Source organism: Amblyomma americanum, chromosome 10 (genome assembly GCF_052857255.1).
Source record: "Amblyomma americanum isolate KBUSLIRL-KWMA chromosome 10, ASM5285725v1, whole genome shotgun sequence".
Taxonomy (NCBI): domain Eukaryota; kingdom Metazoa; phylum Arthropoda; class Arachnida; order Ixodida; family Ixodidae; genus Amblyomma; species Amblyomma americanum.
The window spans coordinates 7,277,893-7,304,602 of NC_135506.1; the positions used below are offsets into that span (position 1 = coordinate 7,277,893).

The 26,710-nt window shown below is 47.7% G+C and overlaps 1 protein-coding gene across 4 annotated transcripts in view; it reads right to left on the bottom strand.

Moving 5' to 3' along the window:
• The window catches only part of LOC144107702 (ras-like GTP-binding protein rhoA), a 41,825-nt gene that overhangs the window by 3,652 nt on the left and 11,463 nt on the right, over positions 1 to 26,710 (bottom strand). The window contains exons 1-3 of one of the 4 annotated variants that reach the window (XM_077640835.1): positions 21,941 to 22,104; positions 2,339 to 2,493; positions 908 to 1,111 (exon numbers count right to left, since the gene is read on the bottom strand). In XM_077640835.1, the coding sequence (XP_077496961.1) occupies positions 908 to 1,111; positions 2,339 to 2,491 (357 nt within the window). In that variant the 5' untranslated portion in view covers positions 2,492 to 2,493; positions 21,941 to 22,104. Of the gene's footprint in view, positions 1 to 907; positions 1,112 to 2,338; positions 2,494 to 7,427; positions 7,619 to 21,940; positions 22,105 to 22,643; positions 23,188 to 26,710 lie in introns of those variants that run through there. The other 3 variants (XM_077640834.1, XM_077640833.1, XM_077640832.1) reach the window with 3 other exon arrangements.

The window sequence follows — 26,710 nt, forward strand, 5'->3', positions numbered from 1 at the left end:
TTAAAAAAAAGTATTTAAAGGCACATTCAGTGCAACTGCCCTCCGTTTTTGTTCTAAATAAAAATCTCTTCTGTGTCTCTGTGGGTATGTGGTTGTTTGTCCGGCAGGAAAAAAACGCATTTATTGCTGAAGACACTGAATTTATATCTTCCCGGTCCTCGATTCAAACCTGTGACGTTTAGAACGAAACGGACTCTGTGATCCCCGTTTTGAAGACAGCAGATGCTGTAACTGGCCTCTGGGTGGGCGTGGCCGTGGCAGTGAAAACCATTCATTGGCTAGAAAATATGTCGCCTAGCCGTGATCTGCGCCCAGAATAATGTGTCGATGCTCCGCTACTTTGTTTCGATATTGGCCGAGGGTGGTGACGACTGTATTTTATTTTCTGGCCTTCTCTGGCTTAATTGCGATGGAGATAGGCACCGCAAAAAACTCGGTAGGTAGAGCACCACACGTCACATGCGGTGGTCCCACCGGCGTCATGTAGTTGTCTTTTTTATACTTTCTGAGAAGTTAAGTCTAATCTAAATTAAGATCACGTAATCAATTTCCCCCTATAATCGACATTTTCATAAACAAGCTCTACGCTTTCCTTGGTTTCGCCGTTTGTCCGCTTCTTTTGCGTACATATCATAACGACCCCTAATGAGATTTCTCGATCCTCATTTGTGAAGTTGTGAAGTTTGAGGGGATAAGGGGGCCGCAGTTGGCAGAGGACAGGGTTGGTCGGAGGTAAATGGAAGAGGCCTTTATCCTGCACTAGACGTAGTTGAGCTGATAATGATAACGATGGTATTTTATTTAAACTTTCGGATCTTTCGTTGACGTATCGCAGAAGCGTTTCGACAAGCCTCCGCTCGAGTTCGGCCGAAAAGACGTCGACACGGGGAGGGGGGGGGCCTCTCACCATCTGCGTGGCGACCAGCAGCACGGGCACGCCCGGGTTGAAGTGGCGCACCTCGGTGGCCCAACGCGAGGGCACCTCGTTGCCGGCGAATATGTCGCGCACCGAGAAACAGAGCAGCACCACGTCGGCCTCGGCGTAGCAGCCCGCCCGGTGGGGGTCGCACAGCAGGTCGGAGTCGCCCGTGTCCCAGATCACCAGGCGAACCTGCACCGCAGGCAGCGAGATCGGAAGAAAAGGAGACTGGAGTGCAATCTCGTTTATTCCTACTCGCACCTCCCGAATACGAGGCGGATGCGTTGGCCGCTAGACCACCATTACGGTACTAAACAGAGCATCTACTCTAATAAGTCCCCTGGCTGGCCGCCGCGGTGTCTCAGTGGTTACGGCGCTCAGCTGCTGACACGAAAGACGCGGCTTCGATCCCGGCCGCGGTGGTAGAATTTCGATGGAGGCGAAATTCTAGAGGACCGCGGGTACTGTGCGATGGCAGTGCACGTTAAGGAACCCCAGGTGGTCGAAATTTCCGGAGCCCTTCACTAAGGCATCCCTCATAGCTTGAGTCACTTTGGGACGTTAAACCACCGTAAACCATAAACCAAAACATAAGCCTCAGTCCGCTAGCCAACGTTTCTATAGGACGACTTGTCTTCGTTTGTTGTGTGTTGTCAGGAATCGCAGGTCCCTGCCTTCTCTCTACCGTGAATACCTTGTCGTGCTTCAGCGCATGTCTTAAGTAAATACACGCCACTTTGAGTAAGAGTTTCGTTCACATTGCGTAAGGGCTATTTTATTATTGTACTTTCACACGACTTGTTTCTGGACAAGTAGATTTGGGTTTAAAAGCAGCTTAGAGCCATTTTTTTTCTCTGCACACAACCACAGCAATAAAAACAACAATAAAATATCGTCCTTTAAAGTAGAAGTAAGTCTATTCCAGCAATTTTGGACAAAAATTTTTAAAATTGCAATATTGGAAGATACATTAACGGTAATATTGAAGGCAATGGTCCATTCTTCCGGTATATAGCAAAATCTTTCTTTTAAAGTGTTTCGATCGCTCACATCGAACCTTTAAGACTCGCACAGAAAACCAATGGGGAACGCTTTTGACGATAGCGAAGACGTTAAAAGAAAAAAAAATTCAAGACTGCCGTCGGGTGATCTGTAGACATACTGAATGTTATAGTGAAATATTACATTATATGAAAAATTTGCGTTCATAAACGGTTTCCCGCTCAAAAATGATTTTGTCCAGAATTGCTTGGTATGAATTGAAGTTGTTTCCCAAGGGCTTCTCTGGTAGCTTTTCATTTTTTTTGTTGTTGCAATCATAAGTGCACAGGTTTTCCAATGCGGGGCTCTCGTTCACTCGCGGGCTTCCTGTTTACCCGAGTAGTATATAGAGGAATCGTATTCGTGCAGTATATGTACCTCTTTCCCGTCGTGGCGCATGTGTCCGACGTAGACTTCCTGGACGGTGGGCGCTGGCACGGACGCTCTGACGTCATCGCGCAGGAAAGTCCGTATCAGCGTGGTCTTGCCGCACGCGCAGCTCCCCACCACCACCACCTTGAGCGTGAGCATCGCTGCGAGGAGAAGGAAAAGCGGGCAGATATAGTAGGCGCATGCGCACTAGGTCAAGGGCAGAGCACCTCAAACGTCCTCTACAGCTACACGAGAGGCGTAAAAAGAATATAGCCGCAGTTTCTCCATTGTTCAATAAAAAGGAGACATTAAAAGATAAGCACCAATAAGCGATGTCGACTTCAAACTAAAACATTCTGACGTTTATAATAAGAATTTGTAGTGCTGAGCTTACGGGCTTAGCGAATTAATCAGGGACACTGTTATAGCTTGGTTGAGTCATTTATCCCAGCAATTCGCCGAGGAATCTACATGGTCAGCGGTAAAAGAAAGCCGAGCTGCGATCGTGCGAATCAGCGAAATATGATCTCGCCAGCCGTCGCCTCTCTCTCTCTCTCTCTCTCTCTCTCTCTCTCTCTCTCTCTCTCTCTCTCTCTCTCTCTCTCTCTCTCTCTCTCTCTCCGCTCGTACTTGCCCTCTTCTTCCAGTGCTCTGAACGCGTAGCGAGAGATTTCCTTTACAACTGGGGCAGGCGGCAATGTAGTTTAACTTAAATTAATTTAAGTTAAATTAATTCACTAAGCGATTAATGGCTTACGGCTGACGCTGCAGAGTCCACGGTACAATGCAGGGCAATAAGGGTAAACCAGAGCTACAACAGTTTTCACTCTAAAAGAAAAAAGTGCCAAATGCACATATGGGCACCGACTGTTGCAGAACAGGTGCTGCACCCGGTTCAGTTGCTATAGTGAAATAATTGAATCGTTGTGAGACAGCAATTGTGCAGAAAACATTGGTGCAAGCAACAGCTGTTCACTCAAAAACACCCGTTAACCAACGGCCGCTGAGTAGACCACATTGATTCGTTAGAAGTGAATAACGACTAATTCGAGGTTACGGCATATTAGGTCAATACGCAGCGCGTAACACCCCCCATTGGAAAAACTTCCCCTCACATCTATCGGTGTCAAAAAAAAAGGGGGGGGGGGGCAGGGGGGGGGGGAGAGCACTGTTGGCGCATTTTTAAGAGCTGCTGTCGACAGCTAACACTTGAGCTATGACAGACGTGCTTGAAATTGTTCCTCCGCGCCAGCGATCAAAACATGTCACCTGCCCCCATCCACTTTGTTGTGTCTGGCTATTATCTATCTACGTATTCGCTGGGCTGAGCATGGGCTAATCACTGAGAGGGGCACGCGAGTGATAACTGCAAGGTAAATACCCCATGTAGCCTCCGAAGGAGCTGCACCGCCATTGAAATTAACCCTGTGGTGCTCAAGGAATGAAATGCGGTATAAAAGTTGCAAGCGTGCAGAAATTCGTCGATGATGGGCCCGAACACAGCAGAAGCATTAACGGCTGGCACATTTGTTGCGAATGAAATCATTACACTGTAATGAAGGTTAGGAAATCAGACAAGTTTCTTAAAGTCCAAGAACGATAAAACAGCCTACACGTACTCAGGCACGTGTACTAAATGAATATCAAGATTAAGCATGTTACCATTAGGTGCCGATGTAGCATTATTTGCCCGTGCCAACTTTTTAGCTTGTTTTCTCGAGAGGCTTACTGTGTCGTGAAATGCAGGTTCGTGTCATTCGTGAAATGTGTCGTGAAATGCAGGTTCTGTAATGCTGGGAGGGTTTTGTATTTCTAGACGAGCAGACAAGAAAAATACTGGCGTTCGTACAATATGCACCGTGTACGTCATATTCACAGCATTATTGGGTTAAACGAGAACACGCGTGATATGCCAACCAGTATCCAGTGCGATACTAGAAGCAATTTGCATACTAATAATAACTGGTATGCAAATATCAATTCGTACTCGGTACCAAATGGTCTCCTTCATTGCTCCGCTGGACTGGATCTTGTCATGACAGGATTGGTGACAATGGATATCAGAATAATAAATGGACTCTGAAGACAAACTGTGGTTGCCTTGCCTCGACATACTACGGCATTCTATAGCGAAAAAGAGACCAAAGAAGGCCACTCTAATCGAAAAACGGAGATGTTATAAGCTAGGAAAGAACAAAAAACGAAATACAGATGTCTCCACGTTTTCCGATTGCGCGCGGATTTTGCTGATTGCATTCAATTAAGGATCAGAAGGGTCACTTTCATCGCGTGGCGTACAGCAACAATGATTTGTACACGTGTGGCATCCACGCGAGGCGCTCTACGCGCAAGGACAGTCGGTGCCGATAACTGCAGTGCATGACGTTCGCCATGAGCTCAATGCTTCCCCTTCACAATGACGGTCAGACGCTCACCGATTGGACGGTAGCCCCTCCCCAATATCTGTCGTTTGCCCGTCTTTGTGGCATCACCTCTTTGCCTCACTTGAATTCCGCCGAAGTCGCATTGAAAGTAATCTACTCTCTCTCTCTCTTTTTTTACACTGACAAATTGTGCGGAAATTTAACAGCTCACGTCCGCATTCGGGCTACACTGTCGCAATTCATCTGAGCCATGATGATGCACGATAGCCTTATATGCTTGTGTGCCACTAAGCCCAACACAACAAGACTCGCCTGAACCATGAGTAAGTATAGTGTGCCGTGCACGAATCGAACTTAGAGTGCTAGACTGGCGGTAAAGCGAGCAGTAAAAAGATAACTCATCTCAATCGACACACAGAAAGTTAGCTGCAGGCTGTGGGACGGCGACTCCTATACTGCAGAGCGCAGGGATGGGCGTTTTCGCGATCAGTTCCAGGATGTTGCTCGCGGTCGTCGCAAGGATATGTACTTCCGCTTGGCTTCCCTCGAACGAGCACACACTCGTAGGCACCGGAAGACCACTTTCGCTGACGAAAAGCACCGAGAGGATCACCGAACAGAAGGGATGTCCGCGTTCAACATGTCCTCTAGCAAGTGTGCGAGTCTGGCCAGCGAGTTATTCTAGAGGGGTACAGAACACGTTGTAGGAATACAGACACAAAGCTTTTGGGTGCCCGTTTCGTTTTTTCTTTCTTTTTCGCCTCGAAAGAGATCTAGGGGCAGTAATTGTGAAAATGAGATCAGGACGCCAGTGCGCAGCGTTAACAGCTAATTACAGACGACGGCAGTTCCGGTCTCGGCAGGCGCTGGCGTTGAACTGCACCTCGACGTCACAGTCGACCTGTTACCGTGGACTGCCCCATTCTTGATGATGTCTGCGTCACCGGCAAGCAGTGGTTGTTGCTGTGAACGATTTCGCGTGTGGGCGTTTTCGCGATCAGTTCCGGGATGTTGCTCGCGGTCGTCGCAAGGATATGTGCTTCCGCTGGGCTTCCCTCGGACGAGCACTCGCGCAGGCACCGGAAGACCACTTTCGCTGACGAAAAGCACCGAGAGGGCCACGGAACGGAAGGGATGTCCGCATTCAACATGTCCTCTAGCAAGTGTACGAGCCTGGCCAGCGAGTTATTCTAAATGGGTGCAGAACATGTTGTAGGAATACAGACACGAAGTTTTTGGGTGCGTTCGGTACCACCTCAGTATCAGAATTATATTACAAGAACTCATAGTTAAGTAGGATCACTAATTAACGTCGCCAGTTAATATGCACGACGATGTGTAATAAAGCAGCATGTGACGGCAACAACCGCGTCGATGTCTGCTTAAGGGTGCGCCAGAGGAACCCCACTCGACCTTATGGTATGGAGAACTTGCGCTGAAGTTTGCGGTGCCGATTGCAGCGCCATAACACACTGCCTAGCGAGAAGAGCAAGCAGTTTTGGGTAGTACTCAGTATTTTTCCGCGCCACCTTCAGGCGCTTATTGGCGTGAGCCTCCGCGCTCTGTCGAAGGCGCACGTGCCGTGCGTCAGCTATCTGGGCTACGCCGAGAGAAGCTAGGCAACGAATGCTGTCAGCCAAACGCGGGTATCTAATCGCGCAGAATGCGTTCGCGCGTTTTCAGCGGCCCAAGCGGCTGACAAAAGCAGTTTTGAGTCACCGAATGGAACAATTGCAGTGCCACCTTGGCAGCGCAGGTTCCCCATAGGGACCATTCAACGCTGTGGCGTCATACTCACAAGGTGAACTTCAGTGTGCCCCAAGCTTTTATCGGCAATAAATGTCTTTCGCTGCCCGAAAAAACGTCACCACAAGCGCAAAGAGACAAACGATCGATTTCTACTAAGAACGAAAATAGTATACGGTGTGTCCCGATAACACCCGTTTCAACGGGCGCTCTTGAAATAGCTTGCGATGTTCTAAAGGTGGCTCCGCTTCCAAGGGGCAGATGCGTGTCACTCTCTGTTAGCAATCTCAGCACACGCGCACATGCACGCACAGGTCAGATAGTATGTGATCATGTTGAAAAAGAAAGGAGGGGGGGGGGTGAGAGAGTAACTGTCCAGCTCCCGGCAGACGCCCGCAACCGAGCTGTCAAGCGAGGGGAAAAGAAGCACTAGGACTGATGCTATATGGTTTGAAGAGACTCCACAGGTTGCGTGAGCGGGCGCTGAGGACCATATATAACCAGGTTACTTTTTTTCGAGTGGCTGAGAGTCAGCCACTTGATGTATGGATGACGTATGTCAAACACTCTGGCTCCACTATGAGGCGATAAACCCTCATCACAATGATAGGCCGAGTTTGACGCGAAAAGCATGCGAATACGGCGCCACTATCAAATCTACAAAGAGTGAACTAAAGCCGTAGTATAGCCGCGAGGTCCGATGCAGCCTCGTCTAAGTTCTAACACCTGGTTGCGATGTCTGCCTTACATTGTATTAAAGCAACATTTGTCCGGCAAGCCTCCAAATCCCCATAATAGAGTATGCTGACGTCGCAAGAACAGAACCGACGAAATGATCGACGCTTGTCGAAGCACTACATTCAAAAGCTCATATACTGAAAAAAAATATTCAAAATTCGAAAAATATTCATCCGTGGTCAAAGTAAATACAGACATCGCTTGACTCCACAAACAAGCCAACTCACGTGAAAGGGGCGTTCCCAAGGAAGCCCAGGTCTAAAGAGACGATCTTAAAGCAGCAGCCGACAGCTGGAACAGTAGTCCAAGCGGTGCGGTGCTCATTCGGCGACGGCGCGCGGTTTCTATTTCGTGCCTACGAGAAAGGGGTGCAATGCTCGAAAGCACTCCTCACATGGGCGCGATTCTGCAGCTATGGCAGGGCGACGGGCGATTGACGGGATTGTTGTTCGAGCGATTAAGTCCTTATCACGGAGCACCCAGGCTTTCAATAGCGCTTCACACAAACACGTCACCTCTAGGACGGGCGATAAAAAAAAAAATGCACCTACGCGAGAGATAACTGGCGACGGCGCACGAAAGCGCAGTCGCTGCTTTTTTGTTGTTGTTTTTCCCCGCGCAGATAGGCCTGGACACTGCTTTAGCTATATAAGGAGAGAAACGTGGGGTCGACACGTCAGGCGCGGAAGTACTGAGAAGAGCGTCGAAGTGGATTGAAGGAACGGCCGGTTTGAACTAGCCGATTTCACGTTTTGCACAGGAAAGCGTCAAGGCTCTGCTGCTTGGACGTAACGAAAGCATTGCAGCTTCCGGTATCGTGTTGTGCGAGCTTTGCGATCAAACCCCGTTATCTCAAAGGGTGCTAGCCATTCCCGAAATGAAGTTATGGACGTCTCTCTGGAGTTCGTCCATGTTGCAAGGTCCCAAGTCCTGGACTGCCTGGAGAGTGCTACTCGCGAATCGTCCGCGGTCTCCAAAGGTTCTTGCCTTTGATTGCTGACTTCTCTTATCTGCGCCGAATCCTTTAAATGTCTCGCGTGGACTACACAGTGGTTTAAGGTGACCGCAGCTACCGGAATCGCCTGTCTAGAACTTGGTTTTCGGTTTTTCAGTGCGACTGCGATTTTAAAACCAGCGATATCGCATAAAGCGCGTATTCGCCGACATCTATAACATAGCCATTCTGCCACGAAGAGCAATGCGAATTCCTTCACTTATTCGTAGTATTTTAAGCGCAAACGCTGTGCATGCCTCGAGGTCTTGAAATACATAAGCTTAATAGATGCACAGTACAGTACACCTCACATAAATGAAGCCGATTCACTTTAGCGCTTGCTTACATCAAGTGCGATCTCCGAAAGCTTTTCTGATAAAGTACGTAGTTGCTCGAGGAAGACAGGACACAACTAAGAAACACGTACCACATTACAGAGCTCAACTTCCAACTGGTTTCCACGTGTCTGCTCTGTTGATCTTTATGTTTAATGTGGTTGCCTTCTATGAAATTGACCAGTTGGAAGTTTCGCTCTGTACACGTCGTTATGTGTTTCTTCGTTGTGTCCTGTCTTCTTCACGCAAGTATGTACGTTATTAGAAATGAACCAAACCGCCTCAAACAAAAGTATTAACCGAAAGCTTTTGATGAACTGAGGATATCATTACAGCCGCGGCATGCATGGGAGAACTATACACACTGTGCAAAGCGCCAATTTACATAGACTGGTCACTGGTGGCAAGATCGCACAGTCATACTACACAACAGCATGATTATTAAGCATCGCAAATAGCTGCAGCTAAACTAATATTTATTCACTCGTTATTAGACACAGTCATGTATTTGCCGCCAATACAACGCTCCCTGTTTTCGAGCAGCTGTTCGCTAGTCTCGCTTCAGCAATAAAACGTCTATTGTTTGGCGTCTGCACGCATCGCAGTCTGCCCAAATGACTAATATTCAAAACAATACACGCTACATTCGCCGAGAGCTAGCACTGGCGATGACTGAACTAGCTCAGAAAAAAAAAAAGCCTACAAACCTGAAACGTAAGAGAGCGCATTTCAGTAGGATCGTATTCAAATGCCCCAGGCAACGTCACTTCATCACGCTGCGGTGCGATCTTGGGCTGTCTTCTGACGTACACGTCGGAAACATGATTACTTCCGCATTGCTTTGCTTCTTTATATGTGCTGATGTCACGAAAAATCCATTGCGGATGGCCCTTCGGAAACCAGCAACGCTTGTTGCCATCGGGCGTAATTTGACACAGATAATATCCGGTGGCAGTCTGCAGACCATGGACGGAAAAAAAAAAAACTCAGGAGGGAGCGTCCGGCGATAACCTTGAAGTAATAAAAAGTAAAGAGAGAGTAGGCCCTCCCGTGCTGCGCAGATCATCGCGGCAAATTGACAGTATACCAAATTCCTTTTGAACACGTCCACTCCTTGGGCGCGCTAGCACTCACTAAACCGTACAGACACTAAAACTTTAGGGACTGACTCGGAGAGCGCACCGTACAGACACTGGGCACGGTGGCATTTCAGGGATGCGGTCACGTAATCCGTTCCTCTTCATTCCGCAGTTGTGGATCGGTGTGCTGTTGGCCATCGCCAGCTGCTTCGCCGGGCCGCCTGTGCATGAAAAGGAGTTCGTCATCCAGAACATCACCGCCTTCCACGTGGGTCCGGTGCTTCAACCGACGCCCTGGAATTTCGTGATAAGACAGTCAGCGGCTACACGCACCGATGACAGCGTGCATGACCAAGGAACAGCGCCACCACATCACCAGCCTATAAATGACCCACTCGGGACCGGCGCGCCCACTGGGCACGGTGGCATTTCAGGGATGCGGTCACGTAATCCGTTCCTCTTCATTCCGCAGTTGTGGATCGGTGTGCTGTTGGCCATCGCCAGCTGCTTCGCCGGGCCGCCTGTGCATGAAAAGGAGTTCCTCATCCAGAACATCACCGCCTTCCACGTGGGTCCGGTGCTTCAACCGACGCCCTGGAATTTCGTGATAAGACAGTCAGCGGCTACACGCACCGATGACAGCGTGCATGACCAAGGAACAGCGCCACCACATCACCAGCCTATAAATGACCCACTCGGGACCGGCGCGCCCACTGGGCACGGTGGCATTTCAGGGATGCGGTCACGTAATCCGTTCCTCTTCATTCCGCAGGTGAGGAAACGCTACGCAAAATGTATTCGTTCTAGTGATCCCTTTCTATTTCTGCTGCCGTGCCCACGGATGTGTTGGTTCTTCTATCGAGTTGCTCTGTACTTGAAAGAATTGTTAGCGCTGGATGGTGATATTGAGACAAATCCGGGTCCCAATAATGCACAGCTTTCAAAACAACTGGAAGATATAGCTGCAGACATCAAAGAGATAAAAGAAAAACGGTTGACTGACATAGAAACTAAACTAGACGCAGTATCGAGACTGGAAGCCAAAATCGTTCTCTGTCAAGACCAGCTCGAATCTATGAATCGTGTAATTCAAAACCTGGAAAACAGAATAGATGACTTGGAAAACCGCAGCCGTAGATCGAACTTAATTGTTTACGGCTTCAAAGAAGAAGATGACGAGACTTCTGAGTCCTTGGAGCGTGATGTTAACCAAAAGATCATTCAGGACAAACTTGATCTCGCACCAGTTACCATAGAGCGCATTCATCGTTTGGGAAAACCTGCAGAGAACAAAACTAGGCCAGTTATATTCAAGCTCCTGGACTCCCGTCAAAAAACCGAAATTCTAAAGCAAGGACGTAAACTGAAAGACAGTGGTCTATCGATCGGTGAAGACTTTTCCTATAAAACAAGAGACATAAGAAGAAATCTCTGGAACAGTACCAAGCCGAACCGCGATAAAGGCGACAAAGTTTCATTAGTTTTCGACAAAATTTTTATCAACAGTCAAGCCTACGTTTGGGACTATGAAAAGAACGACAAGGTGCCTTTGCGAAAAAACTATCGTACGAAAAAGACACGACCCTTAACGCCTTCAGTGGTGCAGTCAACTCCATAGATCACGCAATTCTAAGCCATAATAAGGTCTCTGCTTCTAAATACCGATTTCCCCAACATAAACGTAATAGAGGTGACAAAGGAATTGCGACAGTGACAGTGAATAAGCATCTCCGAATAATTAATGTTAACGCTCGAAGCGTCGCCAATAAAACCGAGCAGCTTGAAATCCTTCTCCTACAACATGACCCTCACGTTGCGGTTATAACAGAAACTTGGCTGCACAGCGAGATTACCGACGACCTCATCTTTCCACCCTCGTACAAGGTATTTCGCAAGGATAGGCCCTCGAGAGGTGGAGGAGTTGCAGTACTCATTAAAAATAATATACAGGCTGTTTCGCTAGAAGATGTACCTGATCTTGAGTGCCTTTGCATGAAACTGTTTTGCTGGGGACATTGCTTTATTTTGTATGCGGTTTACAGGCCTCCTAACGTAACGCAAGATTATCTAACTAATTTACAAGTTCACATGTCAAATTTCAAAAAGAGTAAAATATTGCTATTCGGTGATTTCAACTTACCTGGCGTTGACTGGGAACGTCTGCAGCCATGTTCCGGGTACAAAAAAAACGTGGATATTGTATTCGACATTATGTTCACGCACAACTTGTGTCAAGTGGTTCGCGAGCCAACCCGCGAATTTCGCATGAGTAATTCAGTGTTGGATCTTGCATTTGTTCCCCATGTTTTCCATGATTGCAATGTGTCTATCGCACCAGGACTTTCAGATCATCATCTTGTTAGTGTTTTCATTCCCATAAAACCGCTTGGCAAGACAAAAACATGTAAAGCACATCGTATCATGGACTTCACACGTGCCGATGACGCCTCAGTTATTGAGCATCTTGAAACATGCATTGTCGAATTTGATGGAACCGACGCCTGCGCACTCTGGAATCAGTTTAAGAAAATGTGTCACTATTGCCTTATAAATTTCATACCTGTAAAATACAAAAACATTCGCAAGCAGACGCCTTGGATGACACGCAGTATCATTCATCTCAGACGCCGAATCAAAAGGCTAAAAAAGCATCGTGCACAGCAGAGCACAATCAACCATTTAAGAGAAAACCTCGCCCTTGCTGTACGCCGTTCAAAAGATTATTATTTCAAAACAACTCTGCCGAACTTCATAAAAAACGACCCGGGTAAATTCTGGCGCCACATTAGCGATAAAAAAGCCCCTATATCAGAAATGACTATCAACGGTACAACGGTTACCAATCAGCCTGCCATTGCTCACCATTTTAACAATTACTTTCACAGTGTATTTTCTAAACCAAAACTGTACGATGCACCAAGCACAACTTCAGCACATCCATCTGAAGTTAACTTCATCTCGTATGATGGTGTCGTTTCAATGTTACTAAACCTGAAAACTAAATCATCCCCAGGGCCCGACGATATTCCTAACGGTTTTCTTCGGAGGTATGCTGAATCTCTGGCCAGGTTTTTGGTTATTATATTTCGCGCGTCATTGTTAACCGGGTGTGTACCTGAGGACTGGAAGATAGCCCGAGTCGTACCTGTATTTAAAAAAGGCGACCGCCTTCAGGTGACCAATTATCGACCTATATCCTTAACGTCATCTTGCTGCAAATTAATGGAACATATTGTCGCAACTAGCATTAATGAATTCTTAGATCGCAACAACATTCTGACAGATTACCAGCATGGTTTTCGCAAAGGGTTTTCCACAGTAACTCAACTACTTTCAGTTATCCATTCATTTGCGGCATCACTTGACAATAACAGCCAGATTGACGCGATCTTTCTAGATTTCAGTAAAGCGTTTGACAAAGTTCCACACCACAGCCTTATTCTAAAACTAAAAACTATTGAACTTCCGCTTATATTTATTTCCTGGATAAATGATTATTTAACTAACCGGAGTCAACATGTTTCAATCGGTCGTCACCAGTCTGGCTGTCTCCCAGTCCCATCAGGTGTGCCACAGGGAAGCGTACTGGGGCCACTACTCTTTCTAATATACATTAACGACATCATCGGTGAAGTTTGTACTGGCGTACATATTCGATTATATGCTGATGACTGTGTTTTATTTCGCGATGTTAGCAATGAAAACGATCAGAATGACCTACAAAATACGCTTACTAATATTGTAGAGTGGTGCAAGCGCTGGGACATGACACTGAACGCAGATAAAAGTGTTTCTCTTCGCATAACCAACAAGATAAACGCTCTACAATATGCATATAAATTAGAATCATCACCATTGCAACAAGTAGCGTCCGTAAAGTACTTGGGTGTAACACTTACTAATAACCTTTCCTGGAACACTCACATAGATAACATCTGTTCACTCGCATTCCGTAAGCTTTGTTATATAAGGCATAAACTTCGAAACGCCCCCGCTAACGTTAAGCTCTTAGGTTACAATGCTCTAATTAGACCCAAGCTTGAATATGCTTGCATAATTTGGGACCCGTATACTAAGTCTAACATAAGAAAGCTCGAGAACGTTCAAAGGAAAGCAATTAGATTCATATATTCAAAATATCTACCCACTGACTCCCCCTCAGACTTGATGCGTGCTAACGGTATTGAAGAACTACAGGTAAGAAGACGAAATTTTCGTTTAGATTTTCTTTCATTACTTCTTAATAATAAACTCAGACTTGACCCTTCTGCTTATCTTTCCCCAATGCCAACACGGAATACACGACACTATCACAAAGCTCTTTTAAAACCATATTTTGCCCGGACTAACTCATTCAAGTTTTCCTTTTTCCCACGCACCATATCTGACTGGAACTCATTAACCGAACCAAATCAACCCTGAAAAACAGACGCGTTCCTCAGCCATCTTTGATATTGCGTATTATGTATTTTTTCTGCTTTGTCTTGCATTGCTGTATTGTTGTTTTACTACATTATCTTTGCTGTATTGTATTTTTGTTGCTTTACTTTTGCTTTTTGTGCACCTGCCCTTCCTGCTTGGACCTAACCATGGTCTGCAGTATGCACATAAATAAATAAATAAAAAAACTTTAGGGACTGACTCGGAGAGCGCAAAAACGGGCTGGAAGCCGCTTCATGAGCACTTGGCTTGCGAAGGCTAGCTGGCCGCGTGACGTCACGCTCCCTGCCGAGTTTTTTTTTTCTTCTTTTTTTCTCGTTGCTGCAGACAAGCACTATGAGAACGCGAACGCCTCCGCCGCCACCCCGGTGCGCTGCGCCCTCTAATTTGCCCAGTCCCAAAAGATAGACCGAGGGCAGCCAATTAAATTAGTTGTATGAGAACACGTAAGATATGCTAACATGCGGAGCGCATGCAATTAACTGTACAGAAATGGACATGGCCAGGGCATATATTGCGAAGAGAAGATAACCGATGGTCTCTTAAGGTAACGGAGTGGATTCTTAGACAAGGCAAACTTAGCAGGGTGAGGCAGAGAGTGGCGAATGGGATTAGGACGTTTGCGGGGATAAGGTGGCCGGCGGCTGGCGCAAAACAGGATTTACTTGAGGTCGATGAAAGAGGGTTGCAGTACACGCATTAGGTCTACGCTGCTGGAGATTGTGCTGATGGCAGTAAAACCTGCTAGAATCACATCAGGCGAACCAAGTGTTAAATTTAATATTTCTTGCAACAGCAGTGAGACAGGCGCCGACGCGTACGTGAAAGCATGGGCAAATGCGAATGATGCTAAGTAGCCAAAAGGACGCAAAGGTGCTTTATCTCAAATGGACAGGCAGAAAAAAAAAAAAAGGGACTGCAAAGAGCCCGCATGCGCTGTTCTGTGCGTCATCACAAGATAGACTGCAAAACAAAAATTAAATAAAGCAAGAAGAGGAAAGACAGTAAGGCTTGCGGAGAATGCGGCAGCCTTTACAGGCATGCAGGTCTAGAGCGAAGAGAAAAAAAATTAAATTAAAAAGCGCGAGCAAGGAACCCATTCTACACGAACTCGAAGTCGGACCGTGTTTACGACGTGCAGGCCTTCCGCCTTCGAGTCGTGTCACACGTACACCCTTTTTTTCTCTCTCTCTCTCTCTTAACGATCTCCTTCAAGGTCCCCCTCGAGACAGCGCTGCTGACAGCGGGAGGAAAAGACAACTTTGACGAGTTTGGGATCGACACAAATGCGCAAAGAGGCAACTTGGCGGCCGCAGCCTGCCGTTTTCCAGTGCCTTAATGTGCGCATTTAACGGTAAAGACCTAAACGCTGTTTTTTTTCTTCAAGGGGAGGGGGGAGGGGTTGAGGTTTAAAGGGAGAGCAGGACATCATGTTAATCGCTGGGAAAATACCCCATTCGAAACCACCGCCTTCGATGCATCCAAGGTCACCGATTGTCAGCTCCCCATTCAAAGTGCGGCGAGAGCACCTCCTGCAATGTTACATGAAGAAATTTTGCCCCCGTGTTACTTCCAACTGCTTAAGCCAAGAGGCGACGTCATCTTACACAACAGACACAGCTGAAGCGTTGATTTATTGACTGCCTGACTGACTGCACAATTTTCCAAAGCTTGGAATTATAAGGACGACTGCTGAAGTGGGAAGAAGCCGTTAACTGCGTATCCCTTGTAGCGGTGTCGTTTGTTTATGAGGCTCAAAATCCAAAAGCGACTCAGACAATGAGGGGCGTCGTATTAGAGGGCTAAGAATAATTTTGACCACCTGGAGTTCTTTAAGTGCACTGACATCGCTCAATACAAGGACCTCTAGCATTTTGGCTGCCATCGAAATGCGACCGCCGGGGTCGGGATTGTAGCGGTATGCAGCATAGCGCAGAGTATATGCTGTCACAGTTGTATTTTTTTTATTGCGACAGTGTGACTGCTAGCATAAACTATTGTTTAGAAATATACAGTATACACAGTTGTCACTGTGGCGCTATGTTGAACGCTGGTTTTCTTGGAGTTTTGTATTCACAATATATTTATCGACCAATAGAACCATCGCCTTTAACACTGGGCGGCCAACAGAAAGCACCCTTGAGTTTGTGCTTAACTAGAAAAACAATGCAAGCGTTCCTGTATCCCCAGAACATAAATTAACGCGACTTCAGTAAATCCTCTCGGCTTCAGCAAAAACACCGCAGGTTAATGATACAGACACTGGGGCCAATTCCATCGAAGTTGTGTCCGAAGTAAAAAACGACTCTTTTTAGCCCTGTTCGCGTTTTTCCGGCTGCAAAATACGCGTTTGTCAGCAAGAAAATTGGACTAAAAAAATCTCCCCACCAGTCCATTCAAACTCGTGGCGCCTTTAACCAAAAGGAAGAATTTCCACCGTTTTGAAATGAATGGCGGTGTGCCGTAGCCTCTGAGATCCGCTCCCCAAAATCAGTGTCGACGCACGTAGTTTACTTGCGAAATCGGCCGGTGGTGGCGACACTTGCATTTCGTTTTTTTTTTTGCGGCCGTTTTCGGCGAGAGTGTTCTTGTTTTGATTAGAACGCGTTTCCCTGTCAATACAGGCCAACTTCTATTTGTACTCGGTATTCCTTGAACGAGGTGCCCAGTGTGAAGCGCTTTTGCCACAGTGACACTGTTTGACGATGTCTGCAATATGCGGAGTCTTCCTGGGGACACCGTGGGCGCTTACAAAGTGGAGAATGCTATTCGGGCTGAGTTCTTACAAATAATGTAATTCTATCCAACGCACCCCCTGAGAGGCAAGTCAGAGGCAGGATACAACCGGATTTATTTTCTCTTCTGTTTTTGTCATCATATACCAACACAAACATGCGTCACTACAAAGCTGTTGCAGGAAAAAATTGAAAACCGACACGGCGACGCACTGACGTGGCGCGCACTCGCATTCCACCCGAGAGCTGAACACACAGCTGTGCACAGGTGTGCATTGTACATACGTTCCCAAAAGGCAGCGAGCGAACAAGGGCTCCTGCGAGCGCCGACTTGTCGTTGACCGCGTTGTTGAGGCTGTCAGTTGTGTAACGAGAACCCAGAGAATAACAAAAAATTAAGGCTATGAGCCTCAGGACGTGTACAGTCATGAACAGAAGTTTGAGGGATGCAGATTCGCGAAAAAAAAATTAATTTTCCGCGTTGCCCTGGTAGCCATTCAGACGGTATTCTTCTACCAGATGGAACACGCATGCCTCCTCACGCTTCGAAGCTTTTCATTGACTTGTTGTGGCTAACCGCTCCGCAAAAAAATTGTGTTCCGCGAATCTGCATCCCGCAAACTTTTGTCCACGACTGTAAATTTAATTTAACATGGTTGTGGTATGTGGTATATAAGGTTTAATGCCCCAGAGCTGCCCGTTGAGCTAGAAGGTCGCCGTATAGTGGAGGGCTCCAGATCGATTTGACCGCCTGGGTTTCTTTAACGTGCACTGACATCGCACAGCACACGGGCGTTTTTGCATCTAGCGCCAAATGCGTCTGCAGCGGCCGGGATTCGAACCCGCGTCCTTAGGCTCAGCTGCTTCATCATCATTATCATCGTCATCATCAGCCTGACTACACCCACTGCAGGGAAAAGGCCTCTCCAATGTCCCTTCAATTAACCCATCGCGGCGAGTTAATTTAATTTAAAACCTTTACGTTCGCCTCCAATTACCGGACTCGAAATTACTTAAAGCCTGATTATTTACAGCGCACGTGTTATATGGCCTTCCAGCGCCCCGACTTTTGGGATGGCCTGTTTCACTGTTTCAAGGTTGGCGGTTCGAACTCTGCGTCATTTTTGCAGAAATGGAATGAAAGAAGGCACCTTCACTGATATTTCTGTGCCTGGTAGGTAATCCCAAGGTGGTCGGAATTCGTACGAAGTCCTCCATACCACCGTGGCTCTTGCCCAACATTGCTTCCTGGCACAAAAGAATCTGTTATTTTTAGCAGCCACTAAAAGCAAATAACACGATCGTAAATTGTTAGAGAAGTCGCGGCTTTTGAAGAGCTGTCCGGGGTTTTGACAGCTACGAAATCAAACCGACCGATTCGTCCGCTCGCTGATATCGCTTCGTTTCATGTCGCTTAAACAAACCAGGGGTCAAACCGGGTCCACTGCAGTTAAACCCCAATGTGTCAGCGGCTCTTACGGTCATTAACCTACCTTTTGATAAACAAAAGGAGCAAAGGAAAGAAGTGACGCTGCACGTACGCGTACTTACTGTACTCGTATAATCACGGTATTCGAAATCGTTTAAAACAAAGAGCGGTGGTTTCCTTATCTGTCGAGCTCCCATGCGAATGCACGGCATGTATTCACGTCGCACTCGCTATAAGCACGCGGGGTTATTGAGCAAGGGTTGCCAGCCCTAACGAAGCATCGACATTGAAAAACATTTAACCGACACAGCTGTGGCACAGTCACGTGGTTTTCCTTTGCCTGTAGGGTGAAGTGCTATCGGCCGATACTTCATCAAATAAATTGTTGCAGTGGTGTAGCACAAATATTTTTAGGAGAATCCCTCAAGGTGGCGAAGACTTGTAATAAGGGAGTAATTACTCATTAGCGTCCACCCAAGCGCAGCCATACGGCTACAAAGGAAGGCTATACAGCTTTCTCAGAAACTTCGTAGTTAAAGAAACATTCGTCCTGGTCCGGTGTTCGAACCCGGGACCTCCGCTTCACCGGAGCCGTCGCTCTACCAACTGAGCTAACCGGGACGGCAAGCTTATGGTAGGGCGAGAGCGAATTGATCAATAACTCGAAGTGGGAGCAGTGTTGCTCAAATGTTTTTAGCGGAATCCCCCAAGGTGGAGAAGAATTGTAATAAGAGAGTAATTACTCATTAGCGTCCATCCTTCCTTTGTAGCCGTTTGGCTACAATTACTCCCTTATTATTGGTGTAGCACGTACGAGCGTGAGGAGTGGCTTCCTGGAGAGTGCTTGCGTGCCAGCTACACGTCCGGAAACCATCTCCTGCAACAAATTGTGTGAGACGCGTTGAGCCCCAGCGGTGGTAGGCCATCGATATAATTTACCACTGCACCCTGATAAAGCACTGTCTTCAGGCACCGAGTTGTAATACATATTTTAATGCCTGTCATTTATGTAATGTAACGCCCCAAAGCAACTCAGGCTATGAGGGACGACGTAATGGAGGGCTCCGGATAATTTGGACCACCCGCGTCTTTCGTAACGTGTACTGGCATCGCACAGACCTCTAGCATTTCGCTTGCATCGAAATGCGACCTCCACGGCCGGGATCGAACCCGCGTCTTTAGGGTCAGCAGCCGAACACCACAACCACTGATACACCGCGGCAGCTAATACGGGTTTAAACGGCGAATACCCTTTAGCCCTTTACTTGAAAGACTGGAATTATTCGTACACCATTACACACCCAAAAATGGTGCAAGTTGTGTCTCAACTTTTGCATTCCGTCTTGCTGTTTGGTTCAGTGCATTTGTCTGTTTTTTTTGTGTCGGATTGGTTTAGTTGTCGAAATTTACCCCTTATGAATGTGCACATATTTTCAAGCTTTTCCACTCCTGTAATGAATGAACCATGAATGCATTTTGCATCTGCCGTTTAACATCCCAGGATACCTTGTGCGAATCATGAGGTACACGGTATAGTTAAGGGCACTGTAGTACATATGTTGATGCGATAGACAGAACGACCTAATTTGTAGACAGCAGAGACATTTCGACACTACTGTCACTTCAGAGGAGGCCCTTCAAGCCAATGGCGTCGGTCGACTCTCCCCCTTGACCAACCCCTTTTCGACCTGCTGGTCACACAAAATCGCAGGTGATCGTAGATGAATGGGTAATTGTAGATGAACGGGTAATAACTACGACTTATGGGACATATCACTCGTGGCGTCCTGAAAAGCGGTCTACGCCATTGGCTGGAAGCCTTTCTCTGAGGGGCATCTGCCAGTTCGGTTGTGAGTTGCATCCGACTATGGCAAAAACCCAGGTTGAAAGGGTAGGTTACGAAACTAAGGTAACCCTACAGGATTTACCATCAACACAAATCTAGAAAGCGAGCGGCACAGAATAACCTTATAATTTTTACGCACCAGGGACGGGGCGGGGGAGGGAGTGATAGGTCTGAGTGCTCGGAGTTTTGTGCCCTTGCGTTTTGTATACATTCATACTGTCATAATCTGCTCGGGCGTTTCGGCATCGGAACACGCAAGCCACCTGTCCTTTCGTGGCGCAATCAGCACATTAAAGGTGGATCGCCCAGCTAGGAGGACGACCTGCTCGGGGGCCACTATTGGGGCGACAGGGTCTGCAAGATTCATCCGCGGTCGCAGTACTCGATCATTCGCGGAGTGTAGAGGCAGAGACGCGGTCGGATACGTGTCCTGCGTCACCCGCGGTTTCGGCAGATGACCGAGACAGGCATCCCGCGATGGATGTCCTTTTGTGTGCCAAGAGCGATGTGGCATGGAGTCTATGCATCCGAGTCTGCAAATAATGTTCGCAAACAAAGCAGATACGCAGGTCGGGCGTAGGCTGTAAGTTTCGTCTGGTGGGTAATTTGAGGAAGATGAGGGGATCGCATGAGGTGTACGGGAAGAAACGTAATGCATGCCACTAAGACCAAGAAAAGCGTCTTGCATTTTTAGCGCTGCGTTGGTGATTACGACGGAGAATATTTAGGATTTGAGTCAGATTGGAAGAAAGAATGCGCCAGCATTTGAATATGAGTCTTTTCCCGCTAAAATAAAGTAAAGTATGCAATAATTACGGCGTTTTTATTTTCGTCGTCGTTGCTTTATACTTACTTAGGATAACCTGCACATCCCCAACCAAAAAAACTTTAATTGTTAACCCAACGAAGTGAAGCCGACTCGGCTCCTTCATCAGGGGTGACTGAGGGCAGTAGCTAGCGCCTTTAAATATGGAGGGGAGGAGGGGGTCAAAGAAACGAAAGCTGTGATGCGAAAGGCGTGGGGGAGGGGGAGGAAGGGCGGGGTTAAGGCTGTTAGGGTAAGGCTGTTCAATGCTTTGTAATGAGCGTTTACTAACCTGTATATGTAAGCTGACCCTGTTTATGCAGTGTGTAGCCACGATTGGCTTGTTTCGCTTTTCGAACTACCTTAAGTCAAACGAACTTTGGGGCTAGTTAGTTTAATGTTTCCGGCATAAGCGCAGCGCATAAACCACGTTCACATTAGGAGGACACACACACGTACAGCATCCGTCCGCGCGTTCCCTATGTGAATGCGGTTTGTGCCCAGCAGTTGTGTCGAAACTACCTTAAATGTGCTCGATTCCAGCGAAACGACGTGTCGTGCCCGTGCGCGAGATTCGAAACGTGCATTAATAAAGCTGTTTCAACCCAAGTTGAAAAAAAGAAAATAAGAGTTATCGCGCAGTTTTTGACCGCCCCAGTCACACAACCACAGCGCGTGGAATATGCCCCCTGCGCTCGTCTGCTGATGGTAAAACGGCCGATACAAAATCCCACCTTCAGAACCTACAGCGGTTCAGTTCTGCCGCATAATCGAAGTCAATTCGCGCATGTCATCGAACTGACACGAGCCTTTTCCGAAACCTCCAAGGCTTTCGAGAGCAGAGCTCAGTGGTGGGCGTTTTTACGCCGCTGTACAGGCGAAGTCCAGCGGCGGCTTCGGTCAAGATACACGCGCGCTCCACCCTGTTCTCGCTGCACTCACAAAAAGAAAGAAAGAAAGAAAGAAAGAAAGAAAGAAAGAAAGAAAGAAAGAAAGAAAGAAAGAAAGAAAGAAAGAAAGAAAGAAAGAAAGAATCGCGTATGCATATGGAGAGAGGTCAGCACGCGCATGACTCACGTTAGGAGAAATAGAAGAAGACGCCGGCGGCTAACATGACGTTGGCGAGGGGCCGCGACGGAGGCAGGTTGCACTGCGTGCACTACGCAAAGCGCGCGAGCAACGCAGCCGGCTCGGCTCTCACAGTTCACTGCGAAGCTGCCGAAGTGCGGCTCAGCCGTGCCGCCGCACGGGTCGAAAGCGAATCCAATGCCAGCCGCTCGTAGTCACGCAACAACAAGCGCCGACCCGACGCCACCGCTGGCCCGGCAGCACTCCACGTGCGACCGACAGCGGCGTCTTCGCTCCGTCCCTGTCGATCGAACGCGCTTCCTCTTTCTTTCCGGCGCCTCTGCAACCTTCGAACGGCGGATAGAGCGAGAGACGAAGTCGGTGCAGTACTCCCCCCTGTCGAACTGTTGTCCGGCGTATGGCTATCGCGGACTAGATATCCGGAACTCGAGTAAAGCTTGTTGCTGGGCGAGTGGGTGCATATTCTTCGGTAAACCTTAGCAGCAACATAAAACATTCACGTGAAAGAAATGTCATCCTGGCTTCCTTTCACGTGAATGCTTTACGACGGAAAGCGACGACCCAGAATCAAATACTTAAATTAGCCCCTCACAAAATCGTATTTGAGTTCGTTTCCCCGCCTACGCTCGAAGCAGTAAAACTAAATCTAAACGCATACAATCTAGTGATACACTGGTGAGGTCCCGCTTACTTGTTTTTCAGCATCGGCGCAGTCGTCAGGGCCTAGCGATGTTCGAAACATGCGAACCACAACAACCGCTCACGTTAATATCGGTGATCGAAAGCGTACCCGCACTGCACAAGGGCACAGTGATATGCAGTCTAAATCCTCTCAGTCTTCGACTGTCTTTCGGCTTTGTAGTCAATCACTCAGAGGTCATTGTCCGGGGCGTTGACGAGCAACTTGCTTCGACACAATCTCTCCGCGCTGTCGTTCGGGGAATTGAAACACTTTTACCCCGAAAGTCTTCTATACCGCAATGCTCGCACGCGGCTGCTCACTCCATATCGGGGCACACACTTCTAAGGGTTCGAAGTCACGCCGCACAAAGGACGAAGCCACACAGGAACCGCCGACAGTCGATTTGCACACAGCCGCGTCGATAGTTGGCGGCGCGGCCGATGGGCCAATAAACTCGCTCCGGGCGCCCACAGTCGCCTCAGCGGGGACCTCCCCGTGCGCGTGTGCGCGCACATGTGCTAGTCGGCGACGTCAGAGGCCGCCGACGCGGTAAGCTCTGCCGACGAACCGCATTTCCCGGCCTTGCGTCATTGACGTCGCCGCCGCGAGGTACGCCAGAAGCGGTACTTCGGCGCCGAGTGAAGGGGAGAGGACAAAGAGAGGAGGGAGAGGGGGCCGGTAAGGCTACGCGGGAGCGCATCTGGCAACAACATCCGTGCTGCGACGTAAAGAGGATGGGAGAGGGGGAAAGAGCCGCTGTACAGGTGCATATGCTATGAACAGACTCCATCAACCGCAGAAGGAAGCGTAGCGTTGTGTGTGCGGTGGGGTGTGCAGTTTCTGCGCCGGGATTCGGTTGTACGTAGACCACGTGGCCAGTTAGGTTACGTAGAGGTAGCGCTAATCAGAAAGAGATTTCAGTATTAACGTTAAACCAAAGATTACTCCGCAAGTATGAGTCAGACACACAACTTTTTCTTTCGGTCAAAATATTGGTAGTGCTCCCAAGCACGAATAACAACCACAAATTGCTTTCTGTCCTTTCGTACTACTCCCATCTCCAAGTTCTGGCCAATGTCTGGACAGTTACAGCGAGCGTAAATTGAGAGCCTCCGCGGAGTCGAGAAGGGCAAGTGCTGACGTCACTTGCTAGAGAGCTGTGACACTTGCTGAGCAGTGTAATCAAATAGGCGAGAAGTTTCAGTCACTAAATCAAAGCCGGTGAGCGACGTTTCAGAGCCACTTGCCCTCTTTGCTCAGCGACCAAGCAGCACAACAGCCTTGAATAATGCTAACTGATTGGTTCAATAAAATAAGGATTACTAGAAGCCTATCAGGACAGGAACGTATTAGAGGTAGGGTATGAGGAGAACAAGACGCACAGAATAGGAATCCGGGCCGCGTGGGCCTTGCTGCATAGACTTACCAAAGTAGGCAAGGGTGACTGAAGCAGAAGAAATCTAGAGCATTTTTACTTATTTGTGTAATTTGTAGTAATCGGAAAGAACAAAAGTAACGATAACCAGTGCAAGTTATTAAGTACAAGATAACCAGTGCAAGAAGCCACATTGCGAACACGAAACAATTTTAATGAGCAGAGTGGGTAGAGTGAGATCAATCTTTGGGGGATTATCAGTCACTGATAGACTTGCATACATTTGTGATTTTAAAGTGAACGAGATGAGCAAGCTGGCATGTTGCAATCATAGGCGGTACGTGGGAAGAAACTATAGCAGTGTTTTATTTTCGGTGAAGAAGTGATTCCCTCTTTTTATTATCTGCACAAATTGAAAGCAAGCAGTATACACATAAGGCTAGTGACGGGGACAGAACCCACGACACCCGCACGCCGCGAGCGACGTGCTTGCACGTGCCTTGGGTCTGCGGAGGCTAACACAGCAGCAGGTCCGCCTGTTGCGAAGAAGAAACAATCCATTAGCTGGTGCGTCTTCTGATCTATTGTCTTTTTTTTTCTTCATTCCAGGCGTCGAGCAACGGGAAGGACGGCGTGCAATACAAACCGAACACAAAATACGGTTGAGCTGAAATACAACCCTTAGTCATGCTCCCGGTTGGATACAACAGCAAGTCCACACGCTTCCACTTGCATTCGTTGGAAAAGGAAAGAAAATATAAACACAAAATATGCCGGGTGTATTAGAAGCTAAAGGTTATTGCATTTCTGCGATGTCTGGCAGTTATCGCAGGGTGGGGGAGGGATCATATATGGTGAAGCGCTGCATGGGGCATGTTATTAATAACCGGTAAGTTTAGAGAAGTTTAAGCTTCTCTTGTCTTGTTCGTTATTCGAGTAACGGGGCGCTATTGGATTTGATTAGCTGGGTTGTAGAGAGCCAGATGCAGAAAAACATTCGTGCACAAACCTAACTGGCTAGCCATCAATTTAAGAACATCCTGAATTGAAAATGCTCTAGATGGGGCTGAACTATAGCGAAAAAAATTAACTATCTGCAAAAATTGACGCATAGATTTTTTGTTGCGACTCGATCATACCGTGACGGCTTCTCTTTGGTATCAAACACCGGCCAGTGAAGTTGTTCCTAGTGCACGCACTTCTCGCAATTCTTTGCTTCCTGTGAAGGGTGTGTAAAAAGCAGCATACACAGAAGGGATACGTGCACTGAACACAACGCGCATACGAATCGCAGTATACACTTGTTCCTCTTCTACCGTTTCCGTGATCTTTTCGGGTTCTATTCGCATCATAGAATACCAACTAGCTCGTCAAGCCACCCTGTCGCCCTCTTAAAGAGTCACTACGAGCTATGGGGGACGGAAGATTAATTATAGACAGAGTCAGGCCAGGCCAGAACTTGCTGAAATTTGTTGTCCGTAGTACAAACCACGCAGAAAAGTATTCCAAACAGTGGGCGGGGCCGATTGTCAATTTGGCCGTCCCCTCCTCGGTTATCGCGATTGGTCGAAGCGTGGCCACTGACCACCTATCGGCGGAATTTAAAACGAACCGCATTTTTGTGCACAAAATAGTTTTGCGCGTTTATCTGAAAGAAATCGCTACCCTTGAGTTCTACTCATGGAGTCATAGACGGCCAGAACTCCTGCGGCGGCCAATTGCAACGCGCTATGTATATTTAAACTTGGCTAGTGCAAGAGCTTCTGCTCGACTTCTTGTATAGGAGCCTCACAGTAGCTACAGCATGTAACTGCCCCCTGCACTCTGAGATGCCTATACGTGTACATGTACCTCTTTTTCTTGAAAAAAAAAAACAACCTCCCGTTACTTCTTCCTGGAACACCGCCGTGTCCGCAGGAAGGGCACAATAGAAGGCTCAGTAAAAATAAATAAAATATGATATTTTTGCTTTTTATTTTCACGCTTCCCGTCACGCGCGCGCGATGTTACCGCCTATGCTTCCGAGTCGAACGCTCTCGGCCTCATCCGGTGGAAGACAGGGCACCTTCCCGCCGCGGGCCATTATCTGTCCGCACGCCTCCCTTGAGGCGCAGATTCCATTTTATACTCAAAGCGCAAAAAAAAAGTAGAGAGAGGAAGGCTCAGCGAAGCGTGCAGAAACACGCAGGAACAGCCGCTGCCGAGAAGTTAAACCTATTACTCTGCCATTGAAGTACACACACGGGGAAAACTCGACACAACCCCGCATAGGGCACGCGCTGGCGTGAACAGGAAACGTACTACAAGCCGACGACTTTTCTTCACATTTTCACCCGGTAGAATGGATGTAGAAGAAAAAGTATAGAAAGCCCTTTTATGTAACATGACGTAAAGAGCTAATAGCCTATCAAAACGTACATCAGACCAGTCTTGGAATACGAAGCAGTCCTATGGGATCCCTACACCCAAGAAAACAAAGAAACCTGAAGAAGTCGCAAAAAAAAATAATAATCATCATCATCAGCCTGACTACGGCCACTGCAGGGCAAGGGCGTCTCCCATGTCTCTCCAACTAACCCTGTCATTTGCCAGCTGCGGCCACCATATGCCTAATAAGGGAGTAATTACTCATTGCCGTTCCGGTAAGCTCAGTTGGTAGAGCGACTGCTCCGGTGAAGCGGTGGTCCCGGGTTCGAACCCC